Raw genomic sequence first — 15140 nt, forward strand, 5'->3', positions numbered from 1 at the left:
ATCTTTTTTTTCTTGCATAACATTTGTAGTTAGATGTTTATGGGATACACTAGTATGTTTGTCATATTTGCAAGTCTTGTGTTTGTACGGTTCATCTAGTGCATTACTATGATGTGTATTCTGTTGCACTGACTGAAGGTTTGGATTTTCAAGTGATTTTTCCAGATCACTTTGCAGCTTTTCAATTGTTTAATTGGAAGTTAGCTTGAGAACAAGCCTAAAATAAGAAAAAAGTAGTTTGTGGTTTGCAAGTACTACATGTCTCACTCTCATCTACCATAAATTTCATATCGTAACCCCCCAGTGGCACAGCAGTATGTCTGCGGTCTTACAACGCTATAATCCAGGTTTCGATACCCATAGTGGGCAGAGCACAGATGGCTCTTTGTGCTTAATTACAAACAAACAGATCTACAATTGTAATTCAGTGCATAAAAATCCAACTGAAGTCAAACAGTAAGTTCAGTTTTCGTGTTGATTTCTATAGCAAAGTTTCATCATGAAAACTATCTGGATGTAGTATTGTTTCATGACTATCATATATGGCAGATATATTTCCTGATTTTATAATTGGATAGGTACACAGAAAAGTGAACAGGAAACACATTTTTAACATTTTCATACAGACTTTTTCCATTTTGAAGATTTCAAAACATGCTTTTATAGTCTCATTCATATTTCAGATCTACATAGCTTGCATTCTAGGTTTTTTTACACAAACAATTTATTATCAGATAAAGTATATTTTAACTGACCTTTTGTAAAATCAATTTTATTTAAACAGTGTATTTTTTTAATTCCACCACAATCTAACAGTTCACCATTCAGCCAATCTTCACCTTCTTTTCCTTCAGAAAAAAGTATTTATTTTTGTTCAACTTTATATTGTCACTACACTTTGATTTCATCTGTAACATTAGTTACACTTGTGTTTCCACACAGTAGATTCCTAAATATTCAGTTATTGTAACTGTGTATTCGATTTATCCTTGGAATATCAAATAAATAATTCAAATAGTTTATGTGGTGCAACGAATACAGTTGATAGCACAGATTTTTATTCACTTATCAAAGTAAGGTTCAAATTTTACAATTAAAGGTCCTCCAAGCAAATGAAGTATGATATACTTAGATTTTCCAATCTGAAGAAAATTAGAAAGCTGGGATGGGAAGGGGAACATGGATTGAGCAGGCCCTAGGAACAGGAGGACAAAATTGAGAAAGATGAGAAAAAATTAGACAAGGACTGATGGCAAATTGCCTCAAGAATACCACCGAAGATTTGCAGGTGACAAAAAGGAGACCAAAAAATTAAGGTAATAAAAGTGAGGTATGTGAAAATCAGCTAGGAGAGCATCTTATCATCTAACATCTTATCCCATCAGCAAAGAAACTAAATAAGGAGGGATAGAGCAAAATAATAGTATGAGCTAAAATGGTGGAAAGAAGAAAACAAATCTCTCCAAAAAAACCCTTCCAGGGCATGGTAAAGTGATGAAAGGTAATACAAGAGGATAGTAAAAAAAAAAAAAAAAAAAAGAGACGAAAGTGTAAAAATTAGGATGTAGAAAGGGAAATAGAAGTTAAGGGGTCTATCTCCCAAGCAGGTAAAAGATATTCCAATTGCTGGGAATTGAGGAACAAAAATGAAGATTGGCTGTAAGCCAGGAAAAAAAGTGTCAAGCAGACAAATTGATTGTGATTGTGTGTGTTTTTATAGCAAAGCTACACTGGGCTATCTGCTGTGTTCACCAAGAAGAATCGAACCCCCTTATTATAGCATAGTAAATCCATAGACTTACTACTGTCCCACCAGGACCCTAATATCAGGCAAAAGATAGAAGACAATAATCTTGAGTATTGGTTTCATGTAGTAAAGCACAGGAAGAATCAAGACACAAGGGAAAGAGAAAGAAAAGCGCATGTGTGCAAAATTATGTCAAGGAAGAGATTAGAAGTGTCAGGATTTTCTTCACACATTCCAGCTGTGCCTAGAGCAAACACTGGTGGAGGAAACAGCTGCAGAGGAGGAGCATCAACCAAATAGATAGGAGGATGAGTCCCAGTGTGCATGAATAAACCCAAACCTGTTAAACACTGGCTGTAACATCCTCAACAAACAATGAACCTCCAGTAGCCCCATGTTCATAACATTGCCACCATTGTGAGATGAAGTGGGATTTGTGTCACTTAAGAATTCGTAATAATGGGTAAGCAGAATTGTTTTTTCCTAGTGAAATTAAAGAAAACATGCTGGTTATGTGGAACATAAAACTAAACCAGTTAAACATGAACAAAAATGAATTCTTGTAAACTAATTCAAATCCCCAGTAACTGATTAACAATTTTAAAATCACATCCATTTTATACAATGCCAAGGATAAGAATGAAGTTAATTCGAACACATGTACTTAATAAGAGCTATTATGCAAGAAATTGTGTCACCCTCCTATTGGTGGAGGGTTATGTTGCATCATGCACTAGTGCAGTTCACAACACATACTTTTTAGGTGGGAGGTAGCTCAAGGCTAGTAGCATGCAAATCTCATAGGCAAATGCATGTAGGAATAAAGCTATTTTGTGTGCAGAGGTGAAGTTTTGTCTTGGAAAGTACCTTTTGCAGTACATAATTTTTCTATTATAACAAAAACCTACATTTAGTAAGACCACATCATTTCTTTCAAAGAAGTACTTTATATACATGAGAATATTAACATATCAAACCATGAAACTTGCATATTTGTACCATAAATACTTTATTGTGATACTGTAGATAAAAGGCATTTCACATGTTTTGCTACTTTCACTCGCTTACGTTTTCTCTTTTTCTGATTTACTTTTGTTTTGTTTATGGCATTAGGCTTCGTCTTCTTCTTCTTCTTCTTACAGGATAAAGGATTTGGTCCAGACACTTTCTTCCTTCTTATTGTTGCTTTTCTCTCCTCTTGCTCTCCTAATCCAGACTTTTTTTTAGTTCGTCTAAAACTGAACTTTGAAAGTTCGAAGGATTTAATTTTTCCGATGTATTTGCTTCAGCTGTTTTAATACTAATGTCTGATGGTTTCTCTAAGATAATTGCATTAAATTTCATATACAACAAAGGTGTACCAGATACATTTCTAATCTGAAATACAAAATAAACAAAATCCAAGATCAGTTAAATACTGAGTTTCAGTCATATTTCATATTAATGTAAAATTAACACTCACAGAGAATATTCAATTTTTAGTAAGGATATTCATCAAATGGCATAAACTATTTGTTAAAAAAAAGTATTCATCATTTCAACAGAATTTTATAATACATTATTACCCTCAACCCATAGTTTACAGCATCAATTAAAATGAAAATCAAATTAGAAATGGTTTCTGTCTAATAACTGAAAGACTGTATGCTAAATGTTTAATCATACTAAGACAATGAAAAGTTCATATAAGGAAATATTAATATTTAGCTTCTAGTCTTTCTGATCAGAAACTTGACATAGCTATGATGTTATGTTTTAGCTTGCAAAACAAAAGAAAATGCTTCATTAAAAATCACCAAGCTTTTTAAATTTTCCTATGTCTGCAGTTCTCTTGAATTTAATATAGACAAAATTTCACCATTCAAGATTTCCTCTGTTGCTCACCAAGCCATTAAAAACATTATAAAATCCTGAATAAAATACATTAGTACTACAAAATTGTTCATTTTCCTTGGGTCTGAAAGTGAATGTGTAAATTTTTGTCATTGAACCACAATATTTAACATACAAAAATATGTTATTTTGACCTGCAACCATTTAAAAAAATTATATATATATATACATATTAATCTTTTTTCAACATTTTTGTTATGTTATGATACACAAGTATTATTTATGTTACAGCATTTTGTGTATATTTTTACAGCAGTAAAGTATTGTGATAATCTCAAATCCGAAAATTTAATTTTGTGTATCTTTGTGTGTAATTACCATTTCTAGGTAATGTTTATTCATATGTTTTTAAAAATTTAACACCAAAACATATAAACCTACCTATCCTATCAAGTAATAATAATTCTCAGAGTACAAAAGCAAGTTTTATATGATTAAAAAGAGAAACACTTTTAAGACACTCAAACACTCTATGTATAATAAAATACAATATATTTAGTAACTGTTTTTGGAGCTTGCATAAAACTAAACATACACTAAATTTTGAAAATATCTTAATAAATAATCAAATAGAAAATTGGCCTGAGTAGACAATAGTGAGTTTCCCTTTTATATATATATATATATATATATATATGTGTGTGTGTGTGTGTGTGTGTGTGTGTGTGTGTGTGTATGTATAAACTGCTAAAAAGAATTAAAGGATAATCAGGTTTTTTATATCTAGCTGTGACATGGTACAGCTACATTGTTGTTAGCACCTCCTAACTTCCAGGACTGAAAATATTTGACATCCAAAGGCTGAAAAGATACGCATTTACATCCAGTAGGAAATTGCTAGTTGAAGGTCAGGGGCTTAGCCAGTTGCAACACCAGCACCAAATATTTGGGAGAGGCAAGCCAAAAATTAGGGTGGGATGGGGGTGGTAAAACAAGTCATTTTATACTCTCATGTAATTTTAAAGGGACTCATTATTCCCCCCCCCCCCAAATTTGAGCATGCTAAATTACATACTTTGTATTGAGTTTTGAAGCCCCAAAGTATTCACAGACCTTGAAAAGGTCACTGTTTCTTGTTTCAGTATGCTTCTCTTCCTCATTAATAGTACTCTTATGTGGTAATGATTTAGTTTTTGTCATCTTGGTTGTAAATGCTTTAAAGATGATCCATGAACTTGAATTTCTGGTACTACCTGTTGACATGCTCATTGCCTTCAACTGATCTATTTTTTGGCTATCTTTTATTCTTTCAATTTTATTATAGTTCCTTCATGTTTCCTCTCTCTTTTTCCTTTTTTCTTGTGTTTTATGCTGAGTGACCTTTTCTTCTCATCTGTTGAGACACATCCCCATCCAAAGCCATACTCCACACAACACTTTTTACTATAAAATCATAGCTAGTACTTCATAGTTTTCAACTGTTTGAGAGATTTTTTTTGATAATGTCATCCATGATACTGAAAGATGCTTCAACAGGTGGGTCTGAAAGAATGCTTAATAATGTTGCCACAAGCTTTATGGGGGCCGGGTAGTGAGTGCTTGGTTTCATTGCCTGACTGTTTCACATCAAAGATAAATGCCCACCAATCATGGACAATCTTTAAATTATTAATTGACTTCCTTCTGCATGCAATGAAAATGGCATCCAAGTAATCGCTGTAGCAGTTCAAGCTAATCCAAACAAGGTAGCTTCCCCAAGGCGAGATCCATCCATTGCACTCTGGGTCGCTTGACCCCTGACACTACCCCAAACTGGGGCAGATGGAGCATGTAATTGTTGGTAGTAGGGGATAGCACAATTATAGTCTGAGCTATTCTCTACTACCAAAATTACAGTCTGTTAAAAGCAGTGATGCACCCTGTACTTTTATACAAAGCTAGATCAAAGTAGCCATCATATGGCAACTTACTGATAAAAGCAAAAGCTACTTTCTCATAGCTAGTTCCAAATTTGAGCAAAAATGCCCCAGCCAGGGTTTTTTATCTCCACCATCTTGTCCTGTGGAGAGATACTTATTAGGAAAATTAACTGATCTGCTTGTGCAATTGAATTGCATGCACAGGATCAAAAACATCATCATCAATTAGAGCATTTGTACACGAATATGTTGCATCATTGGTGTGTCAGTCTGGAAGATCTTTCCAAAGCCTTGAAACCTTGGAAGTATTCTCCTGTAGAGATTTACATTAATCTTCACTGTTTTTAATTATTGAATAATTCAACTAAGATTCTGTCCTTCCTGTCACTATTGCTTTTGACTTGCCCTGCTTCATAAGGTGATGTTGAATTTCTGCAATCTTCACACAGACCTTTTTATCAGTATGGTGGCTTTCCAAAATCTTCTCAAGTTTTCAAGCATGTTGTTTTTGTTCATACTCTGTCAAGAAATTAAAGTAATACACTAGAAGGACTTCTATATTGTGGATTCCTTCTGTGACTTTAATTATATGACGAACCTTGGATCCTATAAGACTAATTATGGTTTTTTGCTCCTTCCATACTAAACAGTTTTTGTAATTCTTAAAATAGTTCCTTGGCTTTAGAAGACTGTTGTATGTTATAGAAAATATTTAAATTATTATATCTTATTTTTCTTGGCCTGCTGACTAGAGTGAAGGTAACTGGTTGGTAGCACCTGTCACCAACCTCTTTTTTTATTTGCTATTACATACCAAGGTTTGAGGGACAAGGTACTAATTGACGAATGGAGTCATCAGTTAATCAGTTACAAAATACCAGTAACTGCCTAGCCCTAATTAAAATACTTGTTTTAATATCTTAATTTATTAACCCTTTCAGCACGGGTGGACGTGATTACCATCTGCTTGACAAGGGAAGGACATTTATGCAACAAAAATATGGTTAACTCTATGCATTCCTCAAAAAGAACATTTTGTTAAAATTTATAAATATCTTGTACACAAAGAATGACATTATTTTAATTACCTTTTTTTAACTAAAAATATTATTTATTTATTTTAGTTATTTGCACTCAAACTGTGAAAAGTTCAAGTGCAAGATAATTTTCATTTTAAAAATACTTTTCTTTATCTTATAGTTTCATATTTCCTTTGCATAATCTCTAGAACCTCCTAAATGAATATCAAAAGTCTTTTTATATCAAAGTGTTTTATTTTTTCTTTATTTTCTCTTACATATCACTAATTCTAGCTATTATCATCAATGTACAGTGCAGTGAAATGATTAAAACTAGGAAATAGAAAAAAAGTACCTTTTAATTTTTTGTAGAATATCTTTAAAAATTTTCCTTTTGTTAAATTTGTAATTTCAGGTATTTTCCTTTTTACATATATTCAATTTTTAATGTTTCATTTTCCTTTCTTGTCCCTTACTACTAATTATTCATCTCAACATAAGGCATACTTGAGGCATACTACTGTGTCTTTGGGAGACATGTGCAACCTTTTGGCAAAAATTTCATTCAGCTCTTAATATTGTAAGCCTTGAGAACAGATGCAAAGTGTGATGTATATTTAAAAAATGTATAAGCCTTTTAATTATGCATTTTAAAACATAACTAATATATAATTACCTAAAACATAGTAGTAAGACCTAAATACAATTTAAACTGTATCACTAACTATAATGTATTTACATAAGAAACAACCATAAGTGCTGTCGTCGATCAAGCATCCAACAATACTACAGTCAGTTCCATGTACTCCATGATAACAACTGGGTGCCAATTTAGATTATAGTTTAAAATGAGCTCTTTCTAATGACTGTACACACACTTATGTAAAACCTACATGTAGGCTATAAACTCAAACAAATCTGTTGAAGGTGAGCGTGGCACCTGTGAGGAGTTGAAAAAATGTATTACCTGTTTTAATTGTATTCATTCAGAGAACTTTGAAATGAACATGTCAAAAGGTTACGTAAGCATCTTATTGTCTAGACATATCTCTACTCAACTACCATTGTATTATTGAAGATATAGAGAGCCAAAATAGAGAATTTTCAAAGATCGTTGGTCAGATAACAAAACATCTGAAGTTTTAAGTAGATTTTAAAGGTTTACTTTGAAATAAAGGACTTAAAAAACTTATATAAAATAAACTTTGAATCATAACATACATTATAATATTAATTTTATTCCCGTACATTGATAGTAAAGGTGTTTAATTAAATTTTGAATGTAATACGGTGACTTGTGCAGAAAGGCGTTTAAAGGGTCACTCATTGGAAAAGGGTTAAATATCTTTTTTGTTAGTTAATTGTGCATTTTCTGACTGTTTTGTTTTTTATTTTTAACAAGCTCTGTTGAATATGAGTATTTTGTGTTTTATCTTTGTATTTAAAGTTCATTATTTCTTTTTCATTTTCTTGATATGTTTTTCTACTATTTCCATAATCCTTGATTTTTGACAAATCTAACATGGAAAATAATTTCTAAAATTTTAGCAAACAAAAAGAATTATCCTAACCTTTTCACTTAGTTCTGGATCTTGTGTAGCAATGAAATAATGAGCAGTATTGTTGTTTTTCACCATTGAATACAGGCATTCTGATGCTTCAATTGGTTTTTTCTCATGGCCACATTTTCTCACATGGAATTGTTTAACAACCAACATAGCACCAAAGAGAGCAGGACCTTGATTATAAAATAAAAAACAAAAACTTTATATAAAATAGCCTGTATTTAATTCAAATGAAGTATTATGTGCAGTTGGCATGACTTAATGGCAATTTAATGCCACTTATTGACAACAATTTCTAGGGAGCAGATTTTTCTATCCAAATATAGTTGCTTATTGGCAACTTTTGTAACCAAAATGATTTTTCCTTATTGTTTTCACCAGGCTTTTATGGCATTAACAGCATATTAACACTTTGCCACACACAAAATGGTGGAAAAAGATCAAAACAAAAGCTCTGCTAGTCAACTTGATGAACTATAAAACCTAAAATTTGGACTAGAATTATGTAAACTGCAGGTGTTTCTATTTCACTTTCCTCTTAATTTGTCCATGTTCAATTCAAAATCAGAGGCATGCAAAAATAGCATTTCAAATCTATCTTTTGCTATCTTGGGCAACATGTTGTGGAGTACAAAAGTTGATATAAAAAGCAACTTTTATATGTCTCTGATTTTGAATCTGAAATGGAAAAATTAAGAGAAGATGTAGAAGAATAAAATCTGCTGTTTACATGACTTTTATTACAAACTTTAAGCCTATTGACTTCCAGCTTCATCAGCTTCTGGCCTTTAAACATTATCATGTTCTTACAGTGAAAATAGATTTCTGATAAATATTTACCTCCACCGCCCTCTAATGCATTGAAGTTTTCTCACTTGACATGCTAGTCTTTATAGCCCCACAAGTTCAAGCTGCTCATTTAGCATGCATAGAGCATGTGACAACCCCTCCACCAATATGAGCAGGACACACTCTGTACTGTCTCCCTCTGTACTACTTTATGTGAACCTCAATTTCAAGCTTAGGCCCATAAGGTGTGCACTGTCATGGAATGGAAGCACACGTGGTGGACTACACCACTTCTGCAACCAGTATGCTCTATGTCTTCGAAGAAATGGAGTGTTGTGAAATGGGTGGCATCAAGGCCTGGAGCTAGTATGAGAAAGACCTTGGAAAACAATGTATCATGTGTAAATAATAAATGGGAGTCCCAGTACATACTCAACTGTACAAACATGGCTGGAACCAAACCAACTCTGGGAGAATAAGAGTTCCAAGGAGTATATGTGAAAAACAAATGGACAGTGAGAGGTAACTTCAAACCCACATGGCGAAAATGAAAAGCCAATGGCCAGTTCTCAGAATTATGAAGTTGGAGACATTCATCTAGACATTGCTAGGTATCTACTCAAGCCCAACCATACAGATGAGGTTCCATGTCCTGTCCTCAGAATTACAAGGTGGAGGATCTCATGGAAGTTCAGAATCAGGATATCAAGTGTATGGTGGCCTGGGCAAGTGGACCATGAGTAAAATAAACACTAACCCCACCCATAATTATGTAGAGTGCTTTAATGCAAACAACTGAAATGACAATGAGGAAGTAAGCAAACAACATGCACCAGACAAACTTCCAAATCAACTGTAGGAGTCAAGAAGTACAACATTCTGAACATAAACTAACAAGGCTTTGTAAGCTTAAATTCAACTGTAAGAACAGGTATTCATTCTGTACCCTGGTATTATGAGCAAGAGATGGAACAACTGCACAACCGCAGATACAGGGCATCGTATGTCCTGCTATTGGTATTACGAGAGAGAGAAAGTCTCCCAAGCACAACAGTAGGAGCAGGGAAATGAAACATTCTGCAACTGCAATTACCAAGAAGGGGAGCATCTACCAGTCTAAACTGTAGGAACAAGGCACTATCTACCTGAACCTGGGATTATAAGGAGGATCCAGCATTGGCTGGTCCAGCTCCCACCAACATCAGTACACCTGAAATCAAACATCCAGGGGGTAGAAGGAAGGAAAGTTCTCAGCTCTGCCCTCTTCTCAACTACGTGGAGAGATATGATGTTTGTTCTGCACTCACGAGGAAGCCTCCATGGTCCACCACCCCAAATGCTAGGAACTAGTAAGTGGCAAGGGCTCCGAAGCTCCACTCTAAGAAACAAGGGATAAAAGGTGTAGGGGAGTCCAGGGGAACATCACACCTGAGAAACTGCAACAGGTGACCACAAAACTCTATTTTGAAAAACAGACCACCTCTGATGTATTCAATCGAAGGAGTGGCAGGGTTGGGCAGCAATTCCCTCCTGCTTTACTCATGTTAGTTCATGAGTGACGGTCCACCAAGTACTTATCAAATTCTACATATTGAGAAAAAGAGATATGTAGAGATATACCACAGGATAACCCACTAGTGATCTTGTGGAACACCCCATCTGAAAAGTATGTGATATTACCAGAAAGGTATTCATTGCAAGTTTATAAGAAAGTATACCCGACCAAGCAACACTCGCCACTGAGTGGGATCCAAATATATATCAAAGCAAAAGGAGGCCCCTAAAAGAAACATAACAGAAAAGTTAGGAGTCGAACTAGTGTTTATAGAATTGCCACAGGAGGTAGATAATATCCAACACAGAAGGACACAACCAGATGGTGTAGGTAATAAGTGACAAAGGTATTGGGAGTAGTCCACATTCCAGCCTGGATGATCTCCTCCAGAGGATAATGAAAGGAGCTTCTAGAGACATGACGATATGTCAATTTTGATGAGATGAGACAAAATAAAGATGACGCCTTTCCAAGGAGAGAGAAGAGTAAGCCGACCTAACCTTTAAGAATGATGGGTGAGAGGCCATGTGATATAAAAGGATTCCAGGGTATAAACAAACAGGAACAGCTTTATGAGCCATGTAACATCACAGGTCTTGCACAAGCTACAGGAGGCAATCTGGAACTGACCTGGAATAAATATGAGAAATGGAAGGGACGGAGATAGGTGTGAAGGCAGAATCACTCTCACAAGCAGCTGAAGTACTGGGAAGGAAGAAACAGTCCAGGTATAGCACAATATAGGTACTATGATAAAAGGTACAAGAAACATCTATCACAAAAAGTCAGACTAACGATGGAGAAGGAGAAGGAAATAGGCCTTGTGGGACAGATGATACAGGGAACATGAAGCCAAAGATTCAAACATAAGTTGGGAAAGGGCAAAAAAAGAAGTCAATGAGATCCCAATCAGGCATGGGAAAAGCACAGTGAGGATGAAGAACATGAAAGGACTGGAACAGGAGGGAATGGATGGGAGAGGAAAAAACCTAGAAGAATCTGGTAAAATGAAAAGTGTTTGATAAGGCTGCTAAATATCTAAAAGTTGTTGAAACAGAAAGATCCTGATCAAACAGTCAGGTGAAGAATGAGGAAAAGTGAGAAATGGAAGGATGGGAAGAGCAGAAACCATGTCAGAGAGACCAATGATAAAAAGTAGTCCAATGTCTTTGGTAAACCAGCAACGTGGAAGGAGAATCCAGAAACTGATCTAGATGGGAGAGGTTGATGATGAGTCTCTAATCCCAGGTTTTCTAGGGGACAACGAAAAGCCGAGAATAAACACTTGGCTGAACAAGGTTTTTACTGGCTCGATAGCTTCCTTGAGAAGAAGGTCTTTCACTATCTTGGACAGATGATTGCTTGAGACTGGATCTCTTGGAGAAGGGAAAGGAACTGGAGACAAGGAAAGAGGTGGTAACCAGAAGTGAAGAGAGAAACCCTCTGACAAAACCCATAAAACACATGGATTGGTAGTGAAGATCTCCCAAATGTCAACAAAATAGTGAGGCCTGGCTCCCATAGGACCTGACCTCCCATGTGTAGTCACCTTTACCACTGTCAACATTCTTTACGGACACGGGAAAACGAAGATAAGGGCAAGAACATTGAGATACAGGAAAAAGACAAGGTGTGGAAGCAAGAAGACATGAAACAGGAATAGTATCAGGAACTGTGGAGGAAGGTTGTGATAAACAATTAAGAATAAAAGATATGGAAGTATGTAACCTGGCCACATCAATGTGGGACTCCAAAGAATTGGGATGGCCCCCAAAACTGTTTCATGCAAAAACAGAGCCATCCTTAAGTCCTTGAGAGAAGATAAGGGAGACCAACCTCCAGAGCAGCATGCTTCTCCCCATGTCCCAACAATAAAGCAGCCAAGTAAGTAGGGAAAGAGCTGATGAAGAGAGCCTCCCCAAAGTTGACCACAAAAAGGATCTGAGGTTCTCCAAAAAATCGTCGTGAGTATGACGAAAGGCCTCGAACAAAAGGTGCATTGAGGAGAAGTAATGCAAAATGTTAGTAAGTATAAGACGAATCCTCGAAAACTCGATCCCATGGCCCAGGTAACAGGAGTTTGTGTCACCAGTAACTTCATGAGCAGTGGTTGTAATAATGGTAAAACATAATTTGCAATAAATTGTGCAAAAATAGTAATGAAAATCAGTAACACACCAAAATGTAAGAAATTGCAAAGCTAAGTGATTAAAAAAAAAGAACAAAGTCCAAAATATTGAAAAAAAAAATACTGAAAACTCAAAGCATGCGAGAAACACTTCCAACTCATTTGTTACCAATTGAGAAAGTGAGATTCACATGAAGTAGAACAGAGGGAGCCAGCTGCTCTAGGAGAGTGGAGGGTTGTCATATGCTCTGTGCATGACAAATGAGCAGTTCAAACTTGCAGGGTTATAAAGGCTAGTACATCAAGCAAGAACATTTTTCAATGTATTAGAGGGCAGTGGAAGATCGAAAAAGCTATTGTTAGAGAGGAGGTATGTATCGTATCAGAATATAACTTCTCATGAACTATTGGCAGTGTTTTAGGGTTGTACTTTAAACAGGTGTTTTTGGTCATCATTCTCATTGTTATGCAGAGAGAGTAAGATGGGAAGCAGCGAGGGTTATATCTTTTTCTCACAAAATTACTTTATTTGTGCCATTTTGCAACATCATTCTGTGTAAAACTGTTGAATAAATGAAATAATATAAGTTTTGAACAGAAAGTCCATACCATTTGTGCAGTTGAGTAGCCTGTTGTGTCTGTAGAGCTGCTAAAAGCCTTGATTTTCAATACTATGCACACTTTTGTGCAACAAGAGACTCTTGAGGATAAAGTGTACGGTTCTCTGTGGACTAGTAAAGGCCACATGGACAGCAAAATTGTGATATCTATGATGCAGAAAATAATACACAATTTTTTTAAAGTAAGCTTACTGTCTTGTAGCCTGTGTATCTCTGTGTGTATATACACTATTTGACTATTCTGTGATGTGACTAGCTATGACTATTTATAAAAATTCAATCTCTTTAGTAAATCACTGTTGCCATTAAACAACTATCTTTCTTTATCACTTGCTAACATGTAGCAAATATTCATTGTTTACACTAGCATAGGTAATAAGACTTTTCCAGACAACTCTTCCTCTCTCTGGGACTCCTGGTCAAGTCACTCTATTTATATTAATAACTGGATTCAGTATATTTTGGGGAATCAAGCAGTTGTCAATAAGCAGCATCAATATTATGTAAAAAAATTCCAGTATAATAAAATCTATATGTAAATATTTTTACATACAAATTCTTGTACCACACAAAACAAGCGTTTTTATTCTTTTAAAAGTTTCAAAATGGATAAATGATATCAAAAACTTGGGCTTAATCTTGTGGGAAACACTATGCTCCATTTACACATAATGAGCAAAAAACTGAAAAATTATGGAAATAATAGTGAACAAGCTTAAATAATATTTCCAGTTATACACTTAAAAATGGTAAAACACTGATTATAATTATCCTATTTCACCAGTTGTTAGAGAATTAATTTATATATTTTCCAATGAAATCAAAACAGATAGTAACTGTTGTAAGAATAACTTATGCTCCAATATTTTTGTTACACAACATTTTTCTTTCATCACTTCCTATATATTCCAATGAGAAATGCCCAAACATGCACCTTTCAGTGTGTGTTTTGAGAAGGGTATCTAATCAACAAACTTGCATTTTATGACATTCTGAGAAATACATGGAAAAAGAGTGTTGTTTTTTTAAAGAACTTATTTCAATTCATTACAATTTTCAAAACATACATTATAAAATGCTACTACATCTGTAGGTGAACAGTAAGCTAAAAACCATACACACACACACACACTGGAAGGGCTTCATAATAGTGTTAAAGTTTTAGTTTACGTCCAACATATATATATATATATATATATACAAGTAAAAGGTGTTTAAAAGAAACTTCACAAAAACCTATAGAAATATTTATATTCTTTAAATTATCACTTTAACACATGAAATGTTTCAGGCTATGCTCTTCTTTAACTAGTATAAATTAATACAGTGAAGAATCAAATAGTTCCAAAATCAACATTTTCTTTAACTCTGAGTTATTAATTCATCCCATTCCTGAAGAAGTGTTTCCATTTGTGCCAAGCCTTTCAACAAAACTCTTACCCTATATGTAACAATTTGTACTGTGCCAGCCTATAATGCAATCATCATTTAAGACTATAGCCCTTCACCAATAGGAGGGTGACACATCCTCCATCAACAGTACTCCCTTAGAGCACACTGATTATACCAAAACTAATTCTTCATTTTGCAAAAGACACATACACATCTTGTGGGGAGAAAAGGTGGAGTTGATATTTTTCTGAAATAAATTTTGGGATAATGAAAATTTTAACTTTAGAAATACTACTTATTTTTTCTCAAAACTGGGAAATAGAATACCACATTGATAAGATGGTAGAAGAACTGTTGTAAATAAAGAAAATTTAAAAAATGAGCTACTTTCTGAGAATACAGAAAGAGAAAACTTATAGAACTTGTCACCTACTGGATGGGAGGTGGGGACCTAGTGAGGTATCACTCAGTGGTAATCTGCATATAACTCATTCAAGGAATAATAATGTTTGGAGACAGCTTGAATGGGTAATGAAGAAAAACTTTAATACAAGCTTAACATAACAGCAAATG

At 34.7% G+C, this 15140-nt stretch overlaps 1 protein-coding gene across 1 annotated transcript in view; it reads right to left on the bottom strand.

Moving 5' to 3' along the window:
• Nucleotides 1-2739: 2739 nt before the first annotated feature.
• LOC106461039 (rRNA-processing protein UTP23 homolog) overlaps nucleotides 2740-15140 on the bottom strand; it is a 44859-nt gene continuing 32458 nt past the window's right edge. Inside the window, 3 exon segments of the mRNA XM_022387866.1 lie at nucleotides 2740-3017; nucleotides 3020-3124; nucleotides 8090-8256. Of these exon segments, the coding sequence (XP_022243574.1) occupies nucleotides 2757-3017; nucleotides 3020-3124; nucleotides 8090-8256 (533 nt within the window). The 3' untranslated portion in view covers nucleotides 2740-2756.

This window comes from Limulus polyphemus, unplaced genomic scaffold, assembly GCF_000517525.1.
Source record: "Limulus polyphemus unplaced genomic scaffold, Limulus_polyphemus-2.1.2 Scaffold885, whole genome shotgun sequence".
Taxonomy (NCBI): Eukaryota; Metazoa; Arthropoda; class Merostomata; order Xiphosura; family Limulidae; genus Limulus; species Limulus polyphemus.